Source organism: Pholis gunnellus, assembly GCF_910591455.1.
Source record: "Pholis gunnellus genome assembly, chromosome: 2".
Taxonomy (NCBI): Eukaryota; Metazoa; Chordata; class Actinopteri; order Perciformes; family Pholidae; genus Pholis; species Pholis gunnellus.
The window spans coordinates 3,186,567-3,211,800 of record NC_136536.1 but is presented as its reverse complement, the minus strand read 5'-3'; the positions used below and the strand labels follow the sequence as shown (position 1 = coordinate 3,211,800).

Genomic DNA, 25,234 nt, shown 5'->3' with positions numbered 1-25,234 from the left:
AGCAGCTGACAAGCCAGATCATCAAGTTTTTATGACAGTTTAACATCTTTGTTTTTTCCTGTTTTTTATTTCAAAACATCTGTTTTTAATTGGAGAAAGCTTTGGCTTCTATTCTACATTTGGCTTGTGGCCACGTCACTACACAGTACAACTACTACGTTTAACGCCCTCACCCGACTCGATGCCAGAAAACGATTCTCGCTGACTGGTGTAAAAACTCAAACGGCATAAGTGGAGCGTTGATATTTATGTATGTGTACTGTAAGCCGACAGAACAAAGTACAGAAAACATCTGCGTTGTGTGCGGGCAAGAAATAAAAGGCTGCATGTTAAGGTTTGTTAAATGCAATAAAAACCAATGCATTGCACTCTTTTTTGCTTGTTTTGTAATCACCTCAACTCACAGTGCGTCTGAGGCACATTTTGTTACCTCCATGTGAATTTAAAGTGCCTTTAAGTGTTTGTTTTGTGAAAATGATGTCAGAAAACCGTCTAGTTTTGTATTTTATTGGCATTTTAACTGAAAAGCGTATCATCTCTCCATAGCTTTGAAACACAAACTCTAGGTGGTCACACAGTTGTCATGTTTAATTGTTTGCATTGTGAAAGAACAGAGAATAAAAAAAAGGCATCACAGTGTTTAAACTATCTATAAAGTGCTTCAGTCTTTCAGTCATCCAGCTGGCAGAGCATGGCCACACCGCGCTTTATCCAGTGTTCAGGGCGCAGGCTAGTGGGCAACACCATGGAAATGACAAAGTTAGTGGAGTGGCCTGTGGTGGAGAGGGTGCCCTTCCTCTCGCTGGTCTTGTAGAGAGGGCAGACGTACAGCTGCTGAGCCTCATCCATGCTCTTCTTTTCAGCTGCTCGGGAGAGAAGGAAGCAAAGAGACGAAGCAGAGAGTCAGGAAAATCAAGAGGAAACTAGAATCTTCACCCCGTGTTGGCTCGTTTGTCCAAAATGTTTGGATCAAAAATGTGTTTTGTGATGTCACAGTGACCTTTGACCTCTGACCACCAAAATCTAGAGTCCAAGTGGACGTTTCCCCCAAATTTGAAGAAATTCGCCTTAAAGGTGTTTCTGACAATAATCACAAGAATGGGATGGATTTGAGGTCACAGTGACCTTTGATTTTTGACCTTTGACAACCAAAATCTACTCATTTTATTATTGAGTCCAGGTCAGGCGGCAACCTCCGGTTCTGCGGAGTGAAGCCGAGGCGGGAGTGTCTTAAAGCTGCATTCTCTCTAATGGCCATCGGTACCTCAGTAAACATTGTAAACATGAGTTTATGGTCTAACAATCTCTAGTTTTAAAATGCAAAAAAGCCAAGATGGCGATGGTCGTATTCCAAGATGGAGAAGGTGAAATCGCTGAACTCGAGGCTTCAAAACGGGAGTCCACAAACCAATGGGTGAAATCACGATGACTACGTCGACTTCTTATTTACAGTCTATGGTCCAGGTGGACGTTTGTTCTAAATGTTAAGAAGAACCCCTCCAGGTGTCCTTGAGACGTCACACTCACGAGATGGACGGACAATAATTTACAATAATTAGTTTAGAATTAGACGCCTCGAAGCATGAATGGCGTCCATTCCATCTGCATGGTAATTTACTTACTGGGTTTTATCCAGATGATTGGCACCACGTCAAACAGGACTTTGGGGTGCTGCTCAGCCAGAACTCCACTGATAGGGAGACAAACAATAGTTAAGGTTTATCAAGTCTTCTTGCACTTCACTATCACAATATATAATCTTTTATAAAAAGTAGTATTAACATCTACCTTCCTTTGTCCCATCGAGCTCCATCCAGAAACAATCCGTTAACGTAAACACCGTCCTCAGGCGGTGTGTCCGACTCATCAATAGGAAGAACCTGCAAGATAAAATCATGAGAAAAAAAACCACAGATCGGTTTACTTTTAGGGTCATGAGAATATCTTTCAGGTGGGGACAGAGGGATTACAAAGTGTGCATCTTCTGACCTGATAATCAAAGCCTAGCAGGTCAATGGGGATGTGGTACTTCCTGGCGTAGTTCTGCATAGCCCCCGTCAGGAAGGCCTGGGTGAAGAAGAAGCCAGACAGCCAGAACACGTTGGGTTTACTGGCGTCGCACCAGTCCTACGGGGCACACAAATGAAAAGTGAAGTCAACCCAGCTCCCATGTGTTCCTGTTCATCTAAATGATCTTTTCTTTTAAGCACTCTCACCTGCAAAAACTTAAGCCTTGAGAGAAAGTCCGTGATGTAGCTGCCCAGAGGCTTGAGGCTGGGGTAAGAGCACTTGGCCCATTTCTCTGGGACCTTTCCCACAATCAAACCGCCCGCGACGGCCTCCAGCTCAGCATCCATCACCACCAAACCCTTGATGGCCTTCAACAGATTCTGCAGGCTCACACGGATCGTACTGCACAACCTGAGAGAGAGAGAGAGAAAGAAAACAGCACTGAAGTCATACAGGTGATGATGCGCTGTGTAAATGTCCGCACGGAGCCGCTTGTCCATACGTGTTGTAGCGCTCCATCTCTTGGACGAGCACAGTGTTCATGCTCTCCCCGTAGAGCACTGGGAACTTCAAGAGGACTGCTTCTATGTCGAAATTAGCTGGAAGCTGGGTGGGGGGGGAAGTAAGCAAGTTTGTAAGTTAAGAACATACAACTGAGTGCAGGTAGATTACAATCAATGTAAAGGAAACACCGACAGAAATTGGCACTTTATTGGAAAGCCGCACCTGAACTGGTGTCATGTGTATTTTTCTACGAAAAACTGCGAAATGATGAGGAGGTTTGATTAGTTTGTACCTCATTAAGGATGTCATTCGCGATGTCGAACAGCGCGTTGTCACTCCCAGAGCTAGCCCCTCCTTTAGCTCCTCCTCCCTGGGTGAGCAGCAGCGAATCAAACAGCAGCTTTGTCTGCTGGAGATCTTTAGAAATGTCTACATTTTCATGCATCCCAAAAACCTCTGGATGCTGGCTGAACGGAAGCCCCTGGAACACAACGAAGATATCGCCAATCAGTTGGAAGTCATAACGGAGGAAAAAGGAAACAAGCAAATACATATTTATCCTATATACACGTTTGTCATCTCAGTTGGCTTTACCTTGATGAATACAACGTAGTCGTCGTAGATAGATTTCGGTGGGGCGAAGTATTCGCCGCTAGGTGAGAAAGGGTAGCGAGGTTTCTTGATGATGTCCTGGTTGTAGAAGTCGGCCAAGATGGTCATCAGGAGCCGCCTATCCCAGTCGTCTGTCACGCGGCCGCCATAGTTACACTCACCTGTCAGGTAAGTTATGGCCTCGAAGGGCACCTCGTCATATTCATTCACAAACAGCTAAAGAAGAAAACAAATTAAATGCATTTTTAGACTCTTGTCATGTAGAAACGTGGCCACTGAAGCTGTGAATGAATACCTGCAGCTGTCTGATGCTCATACGCAGGTCAGACTCATTGAAGCCGTAGGGAATATTCCAGCCCAGTGGACCAAACTTCTTCCTCTCCTGAACAAGAGCATGGAAGAAACACAGTCCATACAGGAGCTTCTCCCAAATCTAGTGGAGAAATCCAAGAGTCAGAGGATGTCCTTCGTACAGACCGATCAAATAAATAAATGAGAATTCCTCTTCTCACCAGCTCCTTATTGGGGCAGCTAGTGAAGAAGTTTGAGTCCGAAACAGGATCTGTCAGGTAAGACTGTAGCAGGTTGAGTCGTAGTCCTGTTGGAGGCTCGTTTGTCATCTTCACCCCGTTCTGCAGGATGGTCACTGGAAACTGACGTCAGAAAGGGTTTTTCTTCATAACTATAATCAGAATAAATCTCTGTCTAATGAGTCATTTATATGCATTGAGCTTTACCTTGGGTGAAGGGTAGCTTGTGAGCCAAAGGCGAAAGTCCGGGTGGCATGTTGCTGGACTGAAGTCCTCACAGATTTTCTCCAAGTTGGACATCCAGGAAACGGCCAGGTGACAATTCTGCAAACACACCCACGTCCCCTCCTGCATGGCTGTGGATATCATTTTGGCAGCGATGGGCCCCTGGCCCTGCCCCAGAGAGATGGACTGGAACTTGGCACTGGCCATCTTCTTGTCACTGGCGAACTTCAGTAAGCCTGTGGAGGGATGCTGTTATTATCTCCATCAGGATGCATGCGTCCGTGAGTGTGCAGCTTTCTGTCTGTCCACGGCTTAATTTCACATTCTACAAATTTACAAATCTTTTCAAAACACCTTTTATTGCCTGTTTTATACTGTCATTGACAGCCTAGGTCCAGGGTTAGCCAGTTGTGGGTTGTATTCATCCAATCAGACAATACAGAAGTGGAAATTGCAGACACACATGCCAGAGATCTGCACTCAACTGAGTGCATCTTTCCAGTTTCTAATGCTTTTCAGAGGAAGCATTATATGGAACTTTGACAGTAAATCATTGGAACTGTTGGTACTTACTAGCCATGGGATCAGCTCCCGGAGACAGCACAAACACAAGTGGGACTGTGGAGTTGGAGTCCAGGTAGCTCTTACTCAGGTCAAAGGGAGGAGGCTGGACAAATTTCTTCCCCAGTTTGCCGGTCACGAATTTAGTCACAGCTGGAACGACCTTGTCGGGCCTGAGACAGCGAACAATGATCATCTTCTGCAGGTCATTGAGTTGTTCACACCATGGAGCGGGCAGAAGACTGTTGCTTGGATCTTTGCTGTCATAAATAGATTTAAAGTCTTCTGGGCTTTTGATGAAAGCCTCTCTGTGGAATAAATAATACATAGATTCACTCCATTAGCCAAAAGGAATTCATGACAACAGGATAGTGACTTTGCAGACATAAAACAATCATTTTCGGTTGAGTGAGTGATGCTTTTTACTTTATTCCTTGTAGGCCAGACAGTTCGCTGGCTCTGCAGGTCTCATCCCAGCTCTTGTCCTGAAGCCAGCTGGGGTCGGGGTTAGCAACGGTGTTCTGCAGTCCCACTCCTCCGGTCAGGAAGAACGTTAAGTCAGAGTATTCAATCTCCTCTTTAGCACTGCGTGGGTAAAGAAGAGGACAGCACACTTTCACATAGTACATCTTCATCTGAGCATGTGGTTAAAAGATGAATAATAATAATGTAATTCATTCGACCCATCATCGCCCTCTAGCTTGAACACTTACAGGAGTAGGTTGCAGCAGAGGATGAAGGAAAAGAGGAGTTTGTCCCTCTCAAACAGAGAGCGACAGACGTTACAGTACAGGTTGTAGGTGAAGTGATCGATCAGGTATCGAAGCCTCCTCTCCAGGATCTTTGACTTGTTACTGTAGAATAAAAGACAAAACACAGGAAGCTTCAGATGAACACAGACCAACTCCTAAAAGTTATGTAAGCCTATGCTAAAGGTTCATGTCATATGTCAGTGTGGAGTCTCTTCTCACTTTAGTCAAGTATGCTTAGAGTACAATGAAAAATATTCATCATGACCACAATTAATACTTGTGGTGCAACAGTACAAAAATGCAGATTTCATGTGTGTGCAGGGCACATCTGCAGCTCCACAAGTATTTTCACTCTTCCTTCATCACAGCGTGTCATGCCTTCTACCAGACATTAGGAATGATTTGGAGAGAATGACACCAGTTCAGGCATGTGTACCATGAGCATTGACACTAAATCTCTTCTCAATCTGACGGAAAAAAACAGTTGCTGCGTTAATACCCCTCTTTGTTAAACGTGTGATTCCTGTGTGATATCCAAGCTTGTGTTTATGTACAACAGATGGAGATCATTTCTAAACAGCGGGTACAATCATAAAGTCTTGATTCATTACCTTTTTTTGAGAACACTGCAGAATACACTTTATGTGCGTCACTCACCTGTCTTGTATGGAGTTAACGTAGAGGTTGACAAACCAGCTGAGAGAGTACTGGTACATGGGGTCTATGTTGGTCAGATCAGCAATGCTGAAGAACAGGATGGAGGAGTGCTTGGCAATGGTTCTGTAACCCTCTCTAGACTCTGCTATCTTGATCTCCGTCTTCTCTGCAATCTGGGAAATACGTAAAACAGTAGGACGTTGGAATACCACACATCGGACTCCTCATATTCACAATCCGGGTCTCTAGTTATGTGTGCAACGTCCACACCTGCTGCTTCTTGCTAATCTCATTGGACATGATCTTTGCTGAGTCTAGAATCTGAATAGCGCTCTCGTCCTCCAGGATATTTCCCTCGGAGGACTGCAGTGTCTCCAGGATATTGTCCTCGATTTCCTTCAGCTGCCTCTTATTGGCAGCTGACTGCAGGATAAGAGCGTTTCTCTCCTCTTCCAGTTCCGGCCTGTAGAGGAGATGAAGCAGAAACGATACTCTCAAGAAGTGATACGAAGTATTGAAGTGGTATCCCGGCGTTAATGTTTTATGAGCGATTACCTCTCCTTGGCAACCACAATCCCCAGCAGCTGGTCCTCCAAGCCCTCTGGGGTGATCATGAAATTGAGCAGGGACACCTTGGTGGCCAGTTCTGGTAGGTAGTGAGGGTTCCTCAGCTTAGTGGTGATGTAGAAACGGAAATCGCAGGAGTACTCGATCACACTCTCCCCGAGCCTGATGCAATCCACACCGCCTGGGTGAAACAAATAGTTCCTTAAGTTTGAATTTTTTCAGTTGTAGCTTCACATTTAAATATCCATTGCTGTCATCTCACTTTCACAGCACCTTGTTTGAAGGTTTGTTTGACCAGCAGTGGCTCCAGCGAGGGGTCCAGCTCCTCTCCTACATTTTCCAGCAGCAGCGGCGTTCCAAATTGAACGCAGTTCTCCAGAGTTCTCATGTAGTCCCCGTCTGTTAGCTTGATTACGTTCAGGTTGTTCTCTTTCTCTGAATTCTTCACCCACTTGTTGGCCTGACCCTGAGGGTCAATCATCAGGGGCCTACGACGCCACAAGCATTAAAGAGACAGTTTACCCCCAAAATCAAAAACATTCCTTTTACCTGTGGTGCTATGTATCAATCTAGATTGTTTTGGTGTTAACTGAAAATACATTTGAAAAACTCAACAGCAATCTGTAATCCACATAAGTTGTTGTGAGCAGTTTCATGCAGGAACCATGATTGAAAGACAATATGTGTCGGCTCACATCTGTTTGGAGAGAAGACATTTCTACGGCTGATATCTCCAAAACTAGGCAAGTTACTAAAAATAATATGGATATTTGATTTCGGGGTGAACTGTCCCTTTAAGAATTAATTGAGTCTTTATATATTTATTTTCACATTTCACTTTCACATTCACATTTAACCAAAAACTGTATATTTTGCCCAAATGTATTAGCAGTAAGTAGTAAATCAAACATTCCAGCAGTACGGACTCACCATCTACGTGAATTACTGACGATGACGCCGTTGTCGATGGAGAAAGAGTCACTCGGAAGGCCAGCGATGTTCCAAGCCCTGATCTTAATGGGATCTCCCAGAGTCTTACTGAGAGAGAAGTCGTCTGCTGATGGAATGTTCTTAGACTAGAGATATCAAGGTCGGCGAAAAGAAAGATAATAAGCGATTAAATACGTCTGAACTCAAAGAAGGGGACTTAAAAAAAAAGTCTGAATAAAGAACCGGAGGACTTGTACTTGGCAGAGTTTGGTCCATGACTTGGTGCAGTCCTGTCTGAAGCCGGCAGTGAAGGCCCCCAGGTAGGCGATGACCCCAGCGGAGATGAGAACATCTCCAGTCAGGTTATCATACGTGTTCTGCAGGTCATCGGCTGCCTTGGACCATCTAACGACAGAGATTCATTCAGTTCATGGCATATATTGTTTTGTAGAAAATAATAACAGAACATTTGTGTGCATCGTCCCGACCTGGTCTTCTCTCCGCCCAGACCACCAATGAGCTTCTCAGCCCTCTCCAACTTCCTGGCACACAAATCCACCTGGAACTCCAGCTGGGCCTTCTCCTCTGTCTTCTCCTCGAAGGTTTTCTGAAGGGCGGCCAAGCGGTCCTCGACCTCCTTTAGCTCAGCTCGCTTCTGGTCCAGCAGGCCCATGATGGCAGCCAGGGACTCCTGCGCCTCCACGAGGCTGGCCTTCTTTGGAGCTACGACCTGAAAACCAGAGATCACGGAATGAATTGAAGCACACACACATGCATATATATTCAGGACCAGTCAAGAGAAACACGTCTATGCAGAGCCAGAAACACTGCACCTTTGCCACCCTGTCATACACCTCCATTGCTTTGATCCACTTGCACAGGCCCTCTGCTGCAGAGGAAGCTTTGGCCACAATACTGGGGTCAAAATCAGGATTCGTCATGTACTCACTACGGATCTTTTGCATCACAGGTAACTAAAAAAAATGGAAAAATAGAGGCGTAAGTCAGAGCAAAATACAAGTGGCATTTATTCTTTTTAAAATAATATATTAAGAATGTATCTTTCCTGACACTTACAGGAATATTGTCCTTGTCATATTCTTTAAGATCTCGTAAAAAGTTCATGTCACCCAGTAGCTTCTTGCTTGGACCCCAGTAGTCTAAAACCTAAACGAAATAAAGAAACACATTACTCACGATATTACTATAAGTTGCAATGTTAAAATATTCTCGACGGACAATCGTGATTTCTTTATAAGGCATTTTTTCCTCTCAGTCTAACCTTTTTTCCAGTCCCAGCCGGGTCAGCTATCCTATCCGGCTTTATGTTCTTCATCACACACACGGCGGACATCACCAGCTTCACCCCCGAAGGAGGATTTTTCATCGACTTCACGATTGTGACGTCAGAGGGCTGAAATTCAAACAGGCAGCTCAACTCAATCAACTCGATCAACTCGATCAACCGTCTTAACTGCGGCGGTCTGAGCGGCTAAACTTGTCACGTTGAAGCAGTGCTGCTGAACGGTGCTCACCTTCAACGTGTTCAAGGCCGAGAGAGCGGCCTCCAGGGCCGGGATGGCCTCGGCCAAGTCGCTCTCGCACTCGTTCTTCAGAGCCTGAGCCTCGTCGGCTTTGATGGTTGCCGCCTCCTCATCAACACGCACAACTTTACTTTTGGCTTCCACCTCTACCGACTCCACTTCAATCACCTGAAAGTCATCACATCAAACAATTACATTCAGAATATTCATATAAGCTGTATAGGTCAGTCATTCCCATTTATTTGGCTCACCAAATACGTTTTTTGCAGAATTTCTTCCATAGTCTTTTATTTAACATTCATATCTGCAGCACATGAGGGAGCCTGACTCTTCATGTTGTGATGATTGTAGCTGACTCTTTACATTGAATCTAACATGAAAGGCTAACGTACATTCTGTTTGTTTTACTGATGAGAGGTAGTAGCATTTTAAAATGCATTTATTTGGTCTCCTCTATAAAGTATTTAACGTGTATTTTTCAATAAAACATGCATAAAACAAAGCTGTGATTTTCTTCTAAATATGTGGTTTACTTGTTCAAGATGACATTAGGTGATGCGGAAATGGCAGTAAAAATGGTCAGGAACGTTCAATTATGCACAAATTTGCTCTTCCTACAATTTATATATAAGGCCTGAATTGGGAACATTATGGTTTATCATTTATAAAAAGTGTGTCCCCAGAAAATAGCGTTTGGGAAACGTTGCTCTCGGTCTGAAATGTATTCACCTTCATCATTTTGTGGTTATCTATCTTTGCCTGTTCCAGTTTGGGCTGCAGGTTTACAAGTTCCTCCTTCATCTCACCGACCTGCGGGGAAACATGGTGAAAGAATGACTTAAACGCAGCTATGCTGAACATTTTTTAACAAAACATGAATAAAAAGCAATGCTGCATGTACCTGAGATCCAGCGAAGGCCAGTTTATCCAGACCGTTGGTATACCTCTGCTTTGCTTTCATGACAGCTTCTCTCTTCTGAGTGAGTAGCAGACGGAAGGCTGCAATCAGCTCCAGGTAGGATGTGGGTGTCACGTAGTTATGGCGACCTAGCTCGGAGAGGAATCTGCAATGAAATCAACAGTGTAATTAAGACTCATAATTTACCTCTGAATATACAAGTTATAAATAGCCAGGTCTTTTACTTCTGTGAGAGCTGATTGGCAGACGTGTGGAATGTTTTGCAGATGGGTATGACCTCCTGCCTCTCATTCTCACTCATCTCCAGTGAGCCCAGGAAGGAGTTGGCTACTCGCTCAAGAGCCTCCTCTGGCCACGGCTGCCGGGGCAGAAAGTACAGTGAGGATAGGGACAAAGACAGACTGCCCACACTGTTTAGTAAAGCGTCTATCTAGAGCCCTACTCGCACAGTACGAGTATTACCCGGGGACATCTGGTAATTTGTAATATGTGCGAGGGTCATATGTGATCTTAATCCTGTGTGAATCTGCCATGTCTGTAATTTGTCAAGAAAGAGGTCATGTGATGATATTAGTCTCGTTCGAATCGGCATCTCTGTGATGTTTTTTTTTTTCTTTTGGTGTTTTTTTTCTGGTCGAGAATTACGGAGGCTGCGTTTGGCAATTACAAATAAAAGTTTTGACAGCATTTTGGGTGCAAATTCAAGAGGCTCATCTCGCTCCACATTCGCGCCAGAGTAAGAGGTATTTGTGAGTATCATTTAAACATAATTGTAATAACAGTCCTCTCCAAATACTACAGATGAAATACACACTATAAGCGATCATATATTCCCAACGCCCGTACAGCACCTGGAACCAGTCAATGGTGCAGCAGTTGATGAGAGATGGAAATTGGCGCAGGCGATTTCGAAATGCATTTCCAATCGGACTGAAGGCCACAACGATGTGAAGGTTCTCTCTACAGCGTGCCACGAAGAAGGCGAACAGAGTCAAAGGACTCAACTCCAAATTCTTATTGCCAGCCTGGGCAATGGTACGTACTGTCTAGAGAGGGAGAGAGACACAAAGTACATTAAACACACATGCGTGTGGCCTTTAAACAAGGTAAACATTGTTGTATATAAGGATATAAATACAGTTTGTGACGACCTACCTCCATGATCTCTTGCTTCTCGTCTATGGCGAACAGATTGGGCACCTCTCCTGTGTTCAGGACGCTGTCCACGTCTTCCAGAAAAGCCTCGTCTTTGATCTGAGCGTCAGTTAGCAAGAACACCGTCTTCTGACCTTTCACCCCGGCATTTTTCAGCAGCATCTAAAGTATCATTTAAAGCAAGGAGACAGGGTATTGTTTAAAGTCTTCCACGGCTGTTTTGAAAATGCGGAGAGAATCATCAGAATGACACGAGAAAAAAGAAGAAGTGATACATCAGAATTACAGGACATACAGGATGTATGTCCTAAACCTTGAGGCTGACCTTAAGGTCGTCTCTCCACTCAGTGATGCCATAGCTCTTAGAGATCTCAGGCTGGAACATGGTCATGTGGGCCATGGACGCGGCCAGACGGGTGATGGACTGGCGTCCGCTGCCTCCCACTCCCACCAGCAGGGCATTGCCTCCTGGCTGCTTCAACACACGGCTGATACGGGACAGGTGCTCCAGGACATAGCTACATGGTGCAGACATTTTTTAGATTCCATGCAAAGACAGAGTTATAAAAACATCATTTCATTAACTTACTGCACAAAAAGTCAACTCATTTGATTGCATACTCAGGAAGAATTCAAGAATTGAACCCTCCATTTTTTTTTATGATTTTACCGTTTAATAAAAAATAGGCTACGGCTAATATTTTAACAGTGCATGTATTTAGATAGATCTAGAATACCAAAGATGTTTACCGAAAGATGACAAGGTTCATGCGTTTCTTGTTTATCTGGTTGTATTCATCGAGACACGACTGCACCACTTGAGAAAAGCTTTCCATTGAGGGAACCTCAGCGTACAAACGCTCATCGTCCTCCAGGTCGGGGTTCATGTAGTCACCAAACAGAAGATTCCGCATGTCTTCTTCAACCAGCTGAGGAAGGAAGAAAATGTATGGAACATATTAGAACATATAGATTTTACTAATCGTTTCATTCTCTCTAATGTCCACCAGGGGGCGACTCCTCTGGTTGTATAGAAGTCTATGAGAAAATGACTCTACTTCTCTCTTGATTTAGTACCTCAATAAACATTGTAAACAGGAGTTTATGGTCTCAATCTCTAGTTTCAAGTCTTCTTCAATACAGCATGATGTTCATTTAGTAAATGATGGTCCATTTAGAGTCAAACAGACCATAAAGCAGGGGATGCTTTTCAGCGTTTGGTTTTACTTAGCTCATCCCTCTCGTGTCACTTCTGGTTGCAAAAAACCAAGATGGCAACGGCCAAAAAGCTGAACTGGAGGCTTCAAAATCGTATCTCACAAACAAATGTGTGACGTCACGGTGACTACGTCCACTTCTACAGTAATAACAAGCCAGAGCAGATCCTCTTCTTTCCTGCATTTCCTGACATACTGTGAAAAATACTACAGCACTACAGCAAATGGAACTGAATCTCAACTTACTCCGCTGCTTTGCTTCAGGTGACCAAACACCTGGTCAAAGGACTCTTTGAAGTGATCTTTGAGGATGTTGTTCATCAGCTTGTAGAGCCATGTTCGATCTTTGTCATCCACCAGGCGGTCATAGTACACGCGGAATACCTCGTGGACAAACAGGCGTATCATAGTTCGTTTGTTCTCCAGTGAATCCTTCCTCAGCAGCAGGCAGCCTTGGATAACGCGTGAGAAGTCCCGCAGGTTGAAGGTGTAGTGGGACTTGGCTGGAGTTGGAAGCAGGTTCTCCACGGCTTTCTTATACACCTTTGGGAATTAAAACGCATACAAGTAAAGTATCAAAGCATTGGAAAACACAGGATATGACTGATAAGAGCGTTTTTTGCGCATTCAGGAAAAAAACATTTCTTTCATTTGAACAGTTCGTGTGTGCTTTCGGGGCGACTCACTTCCATTGTAGCTGTTACTATTTGGTTGCCAACGGTGAAATATTCCGGCGCGAATTCATTGTTTTTGAGATAGAAGGCCACCACGCTGGAGAAGATGCGAACCATGGTGTCGTCACTGAAGGCGTTGATGCTACAAATGTTGAAGTGGCGCAGGAAGCGTTGTGTCACAGCGTTCCTCCCACCGCCGGGGGGGCCCATAGCTGAGATGAGCTGCAGGTCAACGAGAGAGATCCTGGAGGTATCCTTCAGGTCATACCTGCCAGAAGACAACGGTAAGTGAATTACTCTAAAGCAGTAAACATACTCCTCTTCCTTTATTATCATTCTCTTATTTTGATATGAAATTGGTATCTAATAGTGGGTTCATACCAGTTTCCATGGTCTATATACTGTCGAAGAAGCTCCACGGGAGGCTGCGCTCCGAACTGTTCCAGTGCAGGCATGTTCATGTCATCTATAAAGATGACACACTTCTTTCCCAGGGGGGGCCCGTGCACGCCCTTCCTTCTCTTATCTAACCTGGACATGATGATAGTCTGGAAGACGCAATTAATACAGAATCAACACATTTATTTAAAATGAAAGGTGTCTCCTGTCTAATAATGTTTTACTAGCGATCAAAAACTGTCTGCGCGGACATTCTCTCATCCCTGCTTTCCTAAACGCTGACCTGAGTTTGGTTGGCGCTCGTGCGAGCTGAAAAATTGATAAAGAAGGGCAGATAGCGGTCTTTGTCCAGGTTGTTCATCAGCTTTTCCTTCACATACACTGACTTCCCGGTGCCAGTCGGACCAACAAACAGGAGAGGCCTAAGGAGAGAAACAGTGGACAGATTTTGAAAAACAAAATCTATTTTGTCAGATGAAAGGTAATAATACCAGGGTCACATAAATAAGAAACAAAGAATGTGTGTGTATCAGGGCCATTGTGACCCCCTAGAATACTAACACTCCGTATCTGATGCAGAGGTCCATGAGGTAGGTGTAGCGAACTGTGTCTATCGTGGGAACAATGATCTCCTGCACTTTGGTGTTTTTGTCCCCCAGGTTGACATTCTTGATGGCATCATTCCAGTGAACCCAGCGGCCTTTTCCTTTGAACTATTCAAGAGATTACAGTGTGATTTACTGATTTTAAACAAAAATAAAGAATCCTCTGAGTGTCATTACACCACACCTCATAGAAGTAGTCGTACACCAGCCCGTTCTCCTCCATCGGACACTCCCATTTCCCCACAGCGGCGGGGATAGGGTGTTTGTCCGCCTTCCCAGACAGGATCAGCCTGCAGAACTCATTAAACTTCTCTCTGCTGTCTGCATCACAGCTGCCACCCGTAGACCACACCAGGGAGAAGGCGAAAGCCGCCTGCAATCACAAAAGAATAAGAGGGGAGGTGCCAAACAAAAATATGATTTCACTGAAATGGAAAGTGCAAATACAAAAGCCGTTCCAAAACAAGATTTTTGAATAAATAAGGTTGTAATAGAATTCAAAAATGACAAAAATGTCCTTTTACCATGATCCAGGTGCGAATATTTTTATCATCAGGACTTATTTTTACAGGTTCAGTGAGCAGCATCTCAAACAGCCGACACAAGGACACCACGGTGTTACTGTTGCTAGTGGAAACAACTTCCTGTGAACAAAACCATAATCCGGCATGACAACACGTCTGTATTTTATATATATAAATAAAAGTGCACATCTTGTTGTTGATGTTAGGTTGTTCCTGGGCCCGGGGGGTTCCCTTACTCTGCAGTGCTTACGCAGCACCCTGAGGGCAGGCGGCACGAGCCAGTGGAAGAGCTCCAGCAGCAGGGAGCGGTTGTTGGGGCTCTTCAGAGCATCGGGAAGATTGTTCATCCAGGAAATCACTAAGGGCTCCCAGCCCAACTGAGACGGCTCCATGTAGATCATACCACATCGACTGACTGTGGCAGGCTGCAGTGGAAGAAAACACCCGAACCAAACCAAAAGAAGACCTTTATACAACATCCAATTACATCCTGTCAATCCGGCTAGGTACATTGTTGATTCCCATTGGTTCAAGCATTTTGTTACATAATAAATAATTCATTAAACTCCAAACCTCCAACTCACCGAGGCCTGTGAGAGATCCATTGCTTCAAAAATCAGACTCATCTGATTGGACATTTGGATGATCTCACCACTCATCAGGCACAACTGTGGAGAAAGAGAAAACGTAAAAAGGTGTGTGACAAAGAAATTAATACAACTTATCACACATAAGTTGTACTGTGCATCATGTACCTTTTTGTTGTCATCCAGCACAGTGTTCATGCTCTCAATCCACAGCGTATCTATGGGACCGTCAAACACCACCCATTTGCGGTCCGGCGTCTCAGCCGATGCGAACTCACGAAATGTGTTGGCCACAATCCCATCTGTCCACTAATAATTAGGAAAAGGAAGAAGTAAAAACACTAAGATGACGAGAGGGCCACCTGTTGTGTCCCAGATCTACATCAATACTGTAAATACACAGTATTTATCTGTGATGCAGAATGAACACAAGAGGCACAGGTTTACCTCATGGGAAACTAGGTCAAACTGTCCAAAGAGCTGTCCCATGGTGATGGACTTTGGGTTCAATGTCCTGAAGATGACCCTCTCCTCCTCACCGTACCCTCGCTCGTTCATGAGAGTCAGCGTGTCAGCGAGAACGTGTAGCACTTTGGTCTTACCAGCAAAAGACTCCCCCACCAGCATGAACCTGATACAAAAAATACTATATTTTCATGCAATATCAGATATTCCTTTCAGCTGTATACTTTATAACTGTATGACTGGAGACATGCTAAACAGTATATCATAATATGATAACAGTGAAAGTGAAATACAACATACCCATGCCTGACTATCATCATCTCATATGTCTGGATCATCTTCTCTAAGAAGACCTGTGTTGGCTGCACATTGTGCTTTTTACAGCACTCTTCAGCAGCCTCCAGAAACAGCTGCCAAAGGATGTGAAAAACAAAACATCGATTACAATTTACATGACCATATTAATAAATGCTCGGGTATTGTTAGACTTAGGACAAAAGAATAAGAAACGGATTCAATATATCTGACCTTATAGTCAGCCTCAGGAAGGGAGATGCCCGGGAACAAATCGCTGGTGATTCCATTGAACAGTGGAATATCATGGGAGAGAAACTTGGGCTCATTGACATCCTTTATGGACCTCAGGAGCTGGACATTATAACATGTGAAGAAAAGTGAGAAGTATATAATTAGAGCATACAGTATAGACTCTTTGTTATCATTATCTCCACCAGGAGGATAATGCAATTCTGTCATACGTGTGCCTGCGTGCGTCTGTGACTGAGTGAGTGTGCACCTCTGTGTCTGTCCACAGCTAATCTCGCATTCTGCTGCAGCAAACCTCATAATATTTTGGATGGCCAGTTTTGGCTGGATGCTCAAGGACCTCTCATGGTGACTCTCACACTTTCTCGTAACACCTTTTATTGCCTGTTTTATAATTGCAACTGACTTGTCACTCACAACTCTTAACCGGCCCCTGCATATACACTGAGTTTGAGCCAATTGCCCGCATAAATCGTTGCTTGTCTCTTAGTTTGAATGAAGTGTGTTTTACGACGCTACATCACCGATTGGTAGTTGGCTCACTTTTGTTGTTTTGTACGGTGTGTTTGGCTAACTGCTAGCAGCTAACGGAACTACCAGTGCACACACCGCTGAGTACACCGCGCCACTCAGCTGCTGCTACGCAGGCAGACAGCTAGGTGGGTTCAATTTGTTTTTTGGCAAGATTGTAAGAAATGTTTTATATGACAACTTTTAACCGATAGCCTGTATACATTGCCCCTTGTTATTGAGTTTGAATGAAGTGTGTTTTCGGACGCCTTGGTGTCTAGACGGGGGGGGTTAGACAATTGTGGGTTGTATTCATTCGATCACACAATACAGAAGCGGTCGTTGCTGACACACCTGGCGAATATCTGCACTCAACTGAGTGCACTTGTTTAGTTTAGCAAATACATTCATGTCAGCACAATTACCAGTATGTCCTCATTCTCATCAGGATACTTGAGCTTGAGGTTTCCTGCAGCCACAAGTACAGCTTTGACGGCCCTCATGCCATAATCATAATGGAACTGGGAGGAGAGCTGCTCGGAGCAGAGCCTGTAGGTCATCACAATCTTCACTGACAGTGGTTTGGCATTGAGGAAGCCATATGAATACAGAGAGATCTCTGCAATCAGTGCGTAGTTGGGGACCATCATGGCCACTGTTCGGAACAACACCTACACCAGAGAAATGAAAGAAAAATTGGGTAGCTGTAAATGTTGGACAGTCACACACTTCTTTCTATTATGTTACATTAAAATGAAGGAGTGTAAAAGCACCATTGATTCAATACAGGGTATAATTTGATGATGAGCTGATTACTGCAGACAATATTTTGAAATTGACCTGGTAAATTATGTGTTCACTGATTACAGACCTTGAGGTTGTCTGGGAGTTCTGAGCGTCCTGCATAGCCAGGGTTCATTGTGATGGACACGAAGCAGTTGGGATTGAGTTTGAGCATGGTCCCTTCAAAGTCAAAGTACTCCAGCTTCAGCTCGATGGCCCTCTGGATGCAGAGAACCTGCTGGGCCACTACAGACAGCACCTCCAGCTCAATGCGGTTGAACTCATCAAAGCAGGCCCACGCACCCGATGAGGCCAGACCTTTAAAGAACTAGAGAGAAATTGCACCAAAAGATTGGTTAGAAAATTCTGTTTTTGCATTATATAGAATTAAAAACATTCTTGCTGGTGTTACTTTGCCCATGGCGAGGTAATCCAGTCCGTCAGAACAGTTGAAGACCACACACTGCACAGCTAGAGCTTTGGCTAGATCCTTGGTGGTTTCTGTCTTTCCTGTTCCAGCTGGACCCTCGGGCGCACCACCCAAATTCAGGTAGAAAGCCCCAATCTAAAACAGAGGGGAAGCTTATGAATTGAATGTTGAAATACCTGATCACTCAGCGTTATTCCAATAAAAGAGCAATCATGTTTAAGCAGGCTATTTGTCAGATACTTTACCAGGGTTCTGTAGCATCTGTCAGTCAGTGGAGTGATGACGAGACGCGGCGAGTTCCCCAGGTACTCGTAGGCGTACTTAACGTCACAGTTGATGATGCGAACGCGAACATTATCATTGCTCCAGTAGTAACGAAGCTGGGCTAACCACTGGAAGTCTGTTTCATTTGATACACCTGTTAAAAAAACGGAAACAATTACTATTTAGATTTTTCAATGATGTGCAATTTCTAAACTAATACAAAGCTCTGTTACAGTCGACCCTGCATTCGGTGCCATGAGGTACCTTTCTCAATGAGCTCCGAGACCACATCCCTGGCATGGACGTCGATGGTGACCAGCGCTCCCAGTGTGATGCGTGTTTGTTTAGGCAGTTTCCCTCTCACCAGCTCCACAATGTCAGTCAACTGATTCTTGAGTTGTTCATAGTAGTTCTTTAAACCCTACAGAGAACAAAAGCCCAATAACTATCCGGCGGTCCAGTTATGGTGTCAGGCTCATAAAAAAGAAGAATTGAAGGCAGTTTATCAGGAGTGAGACGCTGCTTTGTACCTCTACATTATACAAATAATAAAATGTGTGCAGCTCTATTACTTATAATTAGACGTATTTGAAAAGCCAACAAAACAAGTAACATTTTCAAAGAAAAAGGTGTAAATCCCTACATCAGCTCCTGCTCTAATGGCTTCATGAACCTCCAGGGTCCAGAAAATCTGGGAGGTGCAGAGCACCACCTGCCCAGGCCACTCCCTGACCCACTGGCTCCGTGCACTCTCAGCGTAGGCCTGTTGGCACAACCACACTCACTGACCCAGTGATTTATGTTCACTCATCATATGATACACACACACAACATGATGGTATTAGAGTCAACAAAGCTGTGTATTATTTGAGGTATGGGAACAGTGATCTCACCACCCTGGACCGGGCTACGACATCTCGGACACTGCGAACCATCACATCCTCCACCTGCACCAGCCACTTCTCCACAGCTCCTTTGGCTTCAGACGTGGAGATGTCCTGGATGAGCTGAACACGCTCACCCTCGCTGCTGTACATGGCCTGGGTGGAGAACAGTATGCAACTCAATAAAAGACCACCAACCACGGTGTCGTGTAACAATAACAAAGATGCGTGACAGCCTTGCCTGGATATCCAGATTGGGTAGGAAGTCCAGTTTGGAAATACCCTCAAAGCACTTCTTCAGATGGGGTTGCACTCGCAGTGGGTCCTTGGTCTCAGACAGAATCTCCAGCATTTCATCGTTGGACAAGAAGAAGAACCTGGCGGCAGCATTGGTGGTCAGAATCAAAATCTGGGATAATAACTATGAATTTGGTCAAAAGAAACACTGCAATATGATTTGGTCTACCGTGGAAAGAAGAGACGCTTCGTTTCCAAATAGGCATTCAGTCCTTTCATGATGCTGTCCAGGAGGTAGTTAGAATCTTGCAGTTTCTCTAGCAAACCACTCAGCGAGGTTGCTGCCAGAATCTAATTATAAATCATCAGTTACCACAAACTTCTTTTAGATTAATGTGTCCAGCATCAACTTTTTTTCGACGACTACCTTAGGGTCCTTAATGCAGTGCGTCATGACCTCTTTCCAGTTTTTGTCAACCGTTCTGAAAAGTTCTCCCTCTTCTGGAATCTGCTGCATGATGTCCTGAGAGGAGAAGATGGGCTCCAGATAAAGCCACTGGGCCTGCACCTTCAGCCATTCATCTATGGTTTCCTGGATACGAAGCAGACGCTCCTCCCATTGCTGAGGTCACAGAACAAACAGATACATCTCTGCAGGACCGGTAAAACTGCAAACTGAGAATGAAATCATTATCATTGGATGGATAAACTCACTTTGATCTCTTTTTCAAAAGGTTTGACGAACGGTGAGCCCCTCATAGTCTGAGTCTTCACAATCTGGTCATCGAGCATAGTCTGAATCTCGTCCAAAGAGGTCAGGATGGACACTCCGGTCTCCCTGTAAGGTTGATGGTGGAAAGAAATGCCATCCCAGACATGCACCATGGTTTGCATGGCCTTCTCCATGGAATACTCCTACAGAGACACATAAGCGGGGTACACAGCATTGAACACATCGATTTAGTATTACGTTTTTAGCAAACGCTGTAGAAGCAAACACAAATGTCAAAAGGTCTTACTTTACTAGAAGCGACGCTAATGGACTCAAACTCTTCCAGGTAAGGGGCCAGGTTTTGTTTGAGAACTTTGCGTAGCGTTGAACCAGAGTCAGGAGTAAGGTCGTACCCCACTATCTCTGACATCTGATCCCAGTGGCGAGCTCTGATGCCTGGATTGCACAAGATGGACACTACAGGGACATGTTCCTGTTGGCGCAAACACATTCAACATGCTGGTTTAGCATCAACAAGCAAGACTTCACTTACTGCAAGACCTTATAATGAGCCCCTTTGAGATGACAGTTAAATGTGATACCTTGAACTCTTTGATCTGCTCCATTACAGTGGAGCACAAAAGTACTGTGGGGCTTTCCTGCTTCCTTGGATCACCCTCACAAGGTTGTTGCCTAGTCTTCCCAGCAATCTTCTCCATCTCTTGCTTGGCCTTATTCTGCTTCTGTTGGAAAAACTTGAGGAGCTTGAAGATCTCCCTAAAGAACTCGTCCACTTTTACTTCCATGCTCTCGCCATTCAGGTCCTGAAAGGAGCCATCCATCCATCTATTCACACAGAAGATAAAAAATGGTTATTAAGGGAAATGTTTCGATTGAAAAACAACAAAGCATCAAGCTGATATCAGACCTGCTTTGTGTGCGCTGCCAGTTCAGCACAAGTCCGAACAGCTTCTGATACAGTGAAATACTGTTTTTGATGACCTCAACTTCTGGGTAACAAGTCTGATCCCATTTGTAAAATAACTCTTCACTGGTAATGAAGGCGATCTCCTCCTCAGCCTCCTGGAGAAGTTTCTGAACCATTCTGACATCTGTTACATACTGAACCAAAAAGTGATGACAAGAGTATTATTTTCCATTGTAAAGCTAGAAAACTGCACTAAAATGAGAGTGGTGTTGATCTTATTCTCTAATTCTCATTAAGAAAGTGAATGCCTGGATTTTCCAAAACTATCTGAAAGCGCTAGTGTACCTGCTGCATCATCTCCATCTCAGAGCAAAGTGGGAACTCCTCAATCCTGCATCCCAACTTCTCCAGCTGTACCATCAATCTTTCTCTTTGAGCAAGCAGCTCCTGCTCCCCTTTCTGCTTGGCCTTCTGCATCACCTAGAAAATGACATAGCCGTCCAGAATCAGGGCGTCCTTGAAAAACAACCATGATATACTGTGGTCGGCAGACACAGGGGCATTACCTCATCACTTAGATCAAAGACATCAAGGATTTTCTGCGGCCAGAGAAAGAGGGTCGTATTGAGCTCCAGATCCTCGGGCTCGATGATGTGGACATCCAGGATGTAGATCATTCGACAGAAGGCTTCCTGTCACAACGCAATGTGGTACAATGCTGTTAGAATGTATAAAAGATAAATAAGATCAAAATGCTTTAGTGTGAGATTCAAGTTATTCACCTTTATTTTTTCGTTAAGTTCTGCGATACCCGTTGTCTTAGTGAAATCAATGCAATCAATGATCTGGGTCATGTCTTCTGTACTTTCTGGTACTTTCAGAATGTTCTCGCTGATGGTTTCAAATACAGAGCAGACCCTTTGAACAGACACAAGAAGAATTGTGAGAAGAAACAGCCTTTTAAACGCAGACAGTCGTGTAAAAGGTGCAGTGTGTAGGATTTGGCGACATCTAGCAGTGAGGTTGCAGATTGCAACCAACTGAAACTTGTGCCAATTGTGTAAAAGAAGAGTGTTTGGTTTATCAAATCTGTTCTACTGTAGAAACTGTAGAAACATGGCGGCCGGCTCCGTGAAGAGGACCGGCTCCATATGTAGAAATAAACAAAAACACAACGATTCATATTTCCTGGTGATCATGCACTAAAGAAAATTAATATTACATTCCCTTTCTGCCAATAGATCTCCATTAATGCTGCACACTGCTCCTTTAAAGGATGTGAAGTGACTCACTGTAGGTTTTGCTCCCGGTGGCTGGCGATCACTTTCTTCAGAAGTATTTCAGCATAGTTTTGGGCTTTGTTGGCCAGCCCCAGTTTCAGCTCTTCACAGTCCAGATGGACCATCAAGAAGTGGGCTCTTGCTGGAAGGCTGATAATCTCCTTCGACAGAACACGAAACTCGTCCACTTGCTGTAAAAAGCAGTGAGATTACACATCGACAGTCATCCGATGAACTCATAACAAGGCAAGAATAGATCTATAATGTATGCGGCATTACTTCATGATTTGTTACCTTAGTGTACTCATCGAAAGAGTGCTCCTCCTCCATGAACGTCTCCACTCTGGCCTGTGCCGTTCCATTGACAAGCCAGTCATAGTTGTCAACTGCAAAATAAAGCCCAAAAAAAAAAGTCAGGAATAAATGGAAATAGAATTAACGAGGTGATGATGAATTATTGGATTATAAAACATCACCATAGCTCTGGAAGTGTTTGTCAGCTTCCTCTAGATTCTCGCACACAGCGGTCTTCACGGTGACCTGAGCCCGAGCGAGGACGTGATCGGCCATCTTGGCATCCACAAACGAAGGCACATCTTGAGCCAGCCATGACGGGATCGTCTGCACCTTCTGTGGGCCGATGTCATAGATATCAATACCAGCTCAACGTATATTTATTTTCACATGAACTGGTCATGAAGTGGTAATTTTCCTTGAAGTGGCTTTCACACATGACCTCACCTGCAGTGTGTTTGTGATGGCATTAAGAATCTCAAAAACAGAAGCTTCCAGATCTTGTAAGGTGGGATAGATTTCCATCTTTTCATCATCGAATGTCAAGGCCATATGAAAGAGGGGCAAACGGTGGCGATTGCTTGGATCAAACAGATTGACGAACTCCTCTACACTTGTCTGAAGCAAGGATTTCAACTGGGAATTAAAAACAGAAAAATGCCCATGAGTCTAAATTAGCAATCAAGGAACGTACATACAAATAATGCTACAGTAGCAGATGCATTTCATTAAAAAAGCAACATGACATATAAATGAAGTACCAAACAAATAATCTGTGATGGCTACATTTTGACATGCTGCTTGTACGTGTGATCAGGATAGAATTATATGAAGCTAGGTGGAAATATAGGACACATATATATATCTACAAATAAATACACATACATCTCTTAGTGTTTCTTAATGTCTCTGACAACTGACATTTTAACATAATTCACAAGTACTGTTTTTGATTCAGTAATGAGTGAAACAACCTTCATTTAAATTCCTTTAAATGGTTCGTTATGACTCAAGCCAGCATCCTCTCACCTGATTGGAGATGAGGGTGGACACACAGTCAAAGAAGGACTCCAGTTTCTCCTCTTTAACTCCCTTCAGTGTTTGTTTGCTCGTTAATACGTGGATGACTTTCGGAAACCAGGTGTTCATGATACGATCTTCTGTCCTCTTGCACTCCACAGCCATTTTGTTCTGCAGGATCTTACAGTCCACGGGTCCTGAGGCACTGGAGCTAAAATCAAACCAAAAAGAAACAAATCTTCTCGTGAAGTAAAGAAAAGTAGTCGTGCGGTAATTTCAGCAGCGCCCATGATGCATTCCTGGTGTCTTTCCTTACCTGAATCCTGAAAGATCAACCAGGACCAGCGGAGAAAACGTCCTGTTGCCAATATCCAAGATGGTTTGCATGACCGGGTGAAGAATGTGCAAATTGGTTTTCATCATCTTGCGGCTTCTGATAAAGCTCTCATGCGATGATTGGTTGAAATAAAGAATTCTGGGAAAGAGTCGACATGTAACTTACAAAAGGCCAAGAAAATAAAAAAGACCAACTATTTGGTTATTGTGGCTAAATCACTCACTTTGGTTGGGCATCTGTCTGTTTGTCTGAGACAGGACCTTCTGGATCCTTGAGTACTGTGTCCACTGAAGGAAGTGGATATGGAAAAATGAGACACGGTTCACCTGAAGTCTACATGTACTCTGAGACCGTAGACATACACACAAATAACTGCCAGTTACCCGTGTGATTGACGATCACACTGTGGAAGTTGTCGCTGACTTCCTCGCAGAGCTCCTGCAGCAGCTCTTTTGTCTCAGGGCCCTCTGTAAGCTTGGGTGACACTCGGGCAACGATGGAGTCCAACCACTGTGGCTGGATTGGAGCGAATGGGCGGCTCTCTACACACTGCTTCAGGAACGTGTAGTTCATCTGAAAATGGGACCACAAATAAAATAGGAGACACCTGACATGCAGAGAGATTCAGTAAGGTTTAGTCTCTTCACAGGTCAAAATAAAAAAACTTACTCTACGCTTCCGCTTCTCGCTAAACATCTGAAAAGGAAGTATTGAAATTATGTTGTGCAATATTTGTACCTACATGTATGTTTAAATTGTGAGCACAGGTAGAACGTTGTCATACATACAGAAGGTGGAAACTGTGGTTCTGGTGACTGGCTGCGCACTGCTCCCCTCTCTTTGCTCTGTCTGTAAGCCTCCATCGCTCTAGACACCCTGAAATAGGTCAGTCAACAAACTGTCACATTGCAGGGAAACTCAACGGCCTATACTTAATTATTAACTGCCCAAATGACATCCTGGGATCACTCTCTTATGGGCATGGCAATCATTGGGGTACTGACAGAAAAAACAACAACAGCATACGATATCATACGGAGCTGCCTTTGCTGCACTCTGCTCCTGGTTCTGTGCCTCAGCAGTTTCTTTTGGTCCGCTATCCTCTCCGCTATCTCCGCCATCGTCTCCTCCATCGCTGCGGCGGTCTGGCCCACCTCACCCGGGTCCTGCGTACCTGCAATCGGGGGCAGGACTGGAAACTTCGACATGCTGCCCTTCTCTGCTGTGAGGTGCTCTGACAACACGCCACTGAAAACAACCAGAGACACAAAAAAAAAGAAAGAAATACTAACATATTGCTACATTTGACACCGAACAAGCCAAATGTAGCAGTTGTACCCACATTTCTAAAGTTTCATTTAAATGTCAGTGAATAACAAACAGGCTAGCTATCGGTTTACCTGTTCGTTCATTCAATATCTCCTTGCTGTGAGTAACTGGTTGATAGCTAATAATTTAAATTGTATTCAATTTAACCTGTGAACGGACTTCTGGGACTTAACGCCGTCGTTTCCATAGCAGCAACAGTAAACATGGCAGCCATGGGAGGGAGGCGGGGCTTAGTCGTGTTTA

At 44.2% G+C, this 25,234-nt stretch overlaps 1 protein-coding gene across 1 annotated transcript; it reads right to left on the bottom strand.

The window, feature by feature from the left end:
* Positions 1-669: 669 nt before the first annotated feature.
* dnah12 (dynein, axonemal, heavy chain 12) lies at positions 670-24,870 on the bottom strand (the record flags this gene model as incomplete). Its single annotated transcript, XM_079175465.1, has 73 exons — positions 670-863; positions 1,623-1,690; positions 1,789-1,880; positions 1,990-2,127; positions 2,217-2,421; positions 2,513-2,616; positions 2,807-2,995; positions 3,109-3,342; positions 3,422-3,559; positions 3,639-3,779; positions 3,864-4,117; positions 4,455-4,750; positions 4,869-5,027; positions 5,156-5,296; positions 5,852-6,024; positions 6,122-6,314; positions 6,407-6,599; positions 6,692-6,906; positions 7,349-7,494; positions 7,606-7,753; positions 7,837-8,078; positions 8,182-8,322; positions 8,426-8,515; positions 8,631-8,762; positions 8,884-9,060; positions 9,622-9,702; positions 9,794-9,956; positions 10,036-10,169; positions 10,663-10,857; positions 10,967-11,128; positions 11,292-11,484; positions 11,717-11,895; positions 12,430-12,726; positions 12,870-13,125; positions 13,239-13,405; positions 13,540-13,678; positions 13,818-13,969; positions 14,046-14,234; positions 14,386-14,505; positions 14,622-14,810; positions 14,970-15,053; positions 15,141-15,281; positions 15,420-15,603; positions 15,738-15,847; positions 15,966-16,085; positions 16,919-17,164; positions 17,365-17,604; positions 17,689-17,841; positions 17,952-18,124; positions 18,235-18,391; positions 18,614-18,733; positions 18,864-19,010; positions 19,096-19,231; positions 19,321-19,442; positions 19,519-19,713; positions 19,806-20,006; positions 20,111-20,296; positions 20,406-20,649; positions 20,732-20,925; positions 21,077-21,211; positions 21,298-21,423; positions 21,514-21,649; positions 22,024-22,202; positions 22,306-22,397; positions 22,488-22,641; positions 22,753-22,941; positions 23,335-23,530; positions 23,642-23,800; positions 23,886-23,949; positions 24,046-24,235; positions 24,332-24,358; positions 24,451-24,538; positions 24,689-24,870. The coding sequence occupies 73 exons, from the start codon at positions 24,868-24,870 to the stop codon at positions 670-672; spliced, it is 11,889 nt and encodes a 3,962-aa protein (XP_079031591.1).
* Positions 24,871-25,234: the final 364 nt, after the last annotated feature.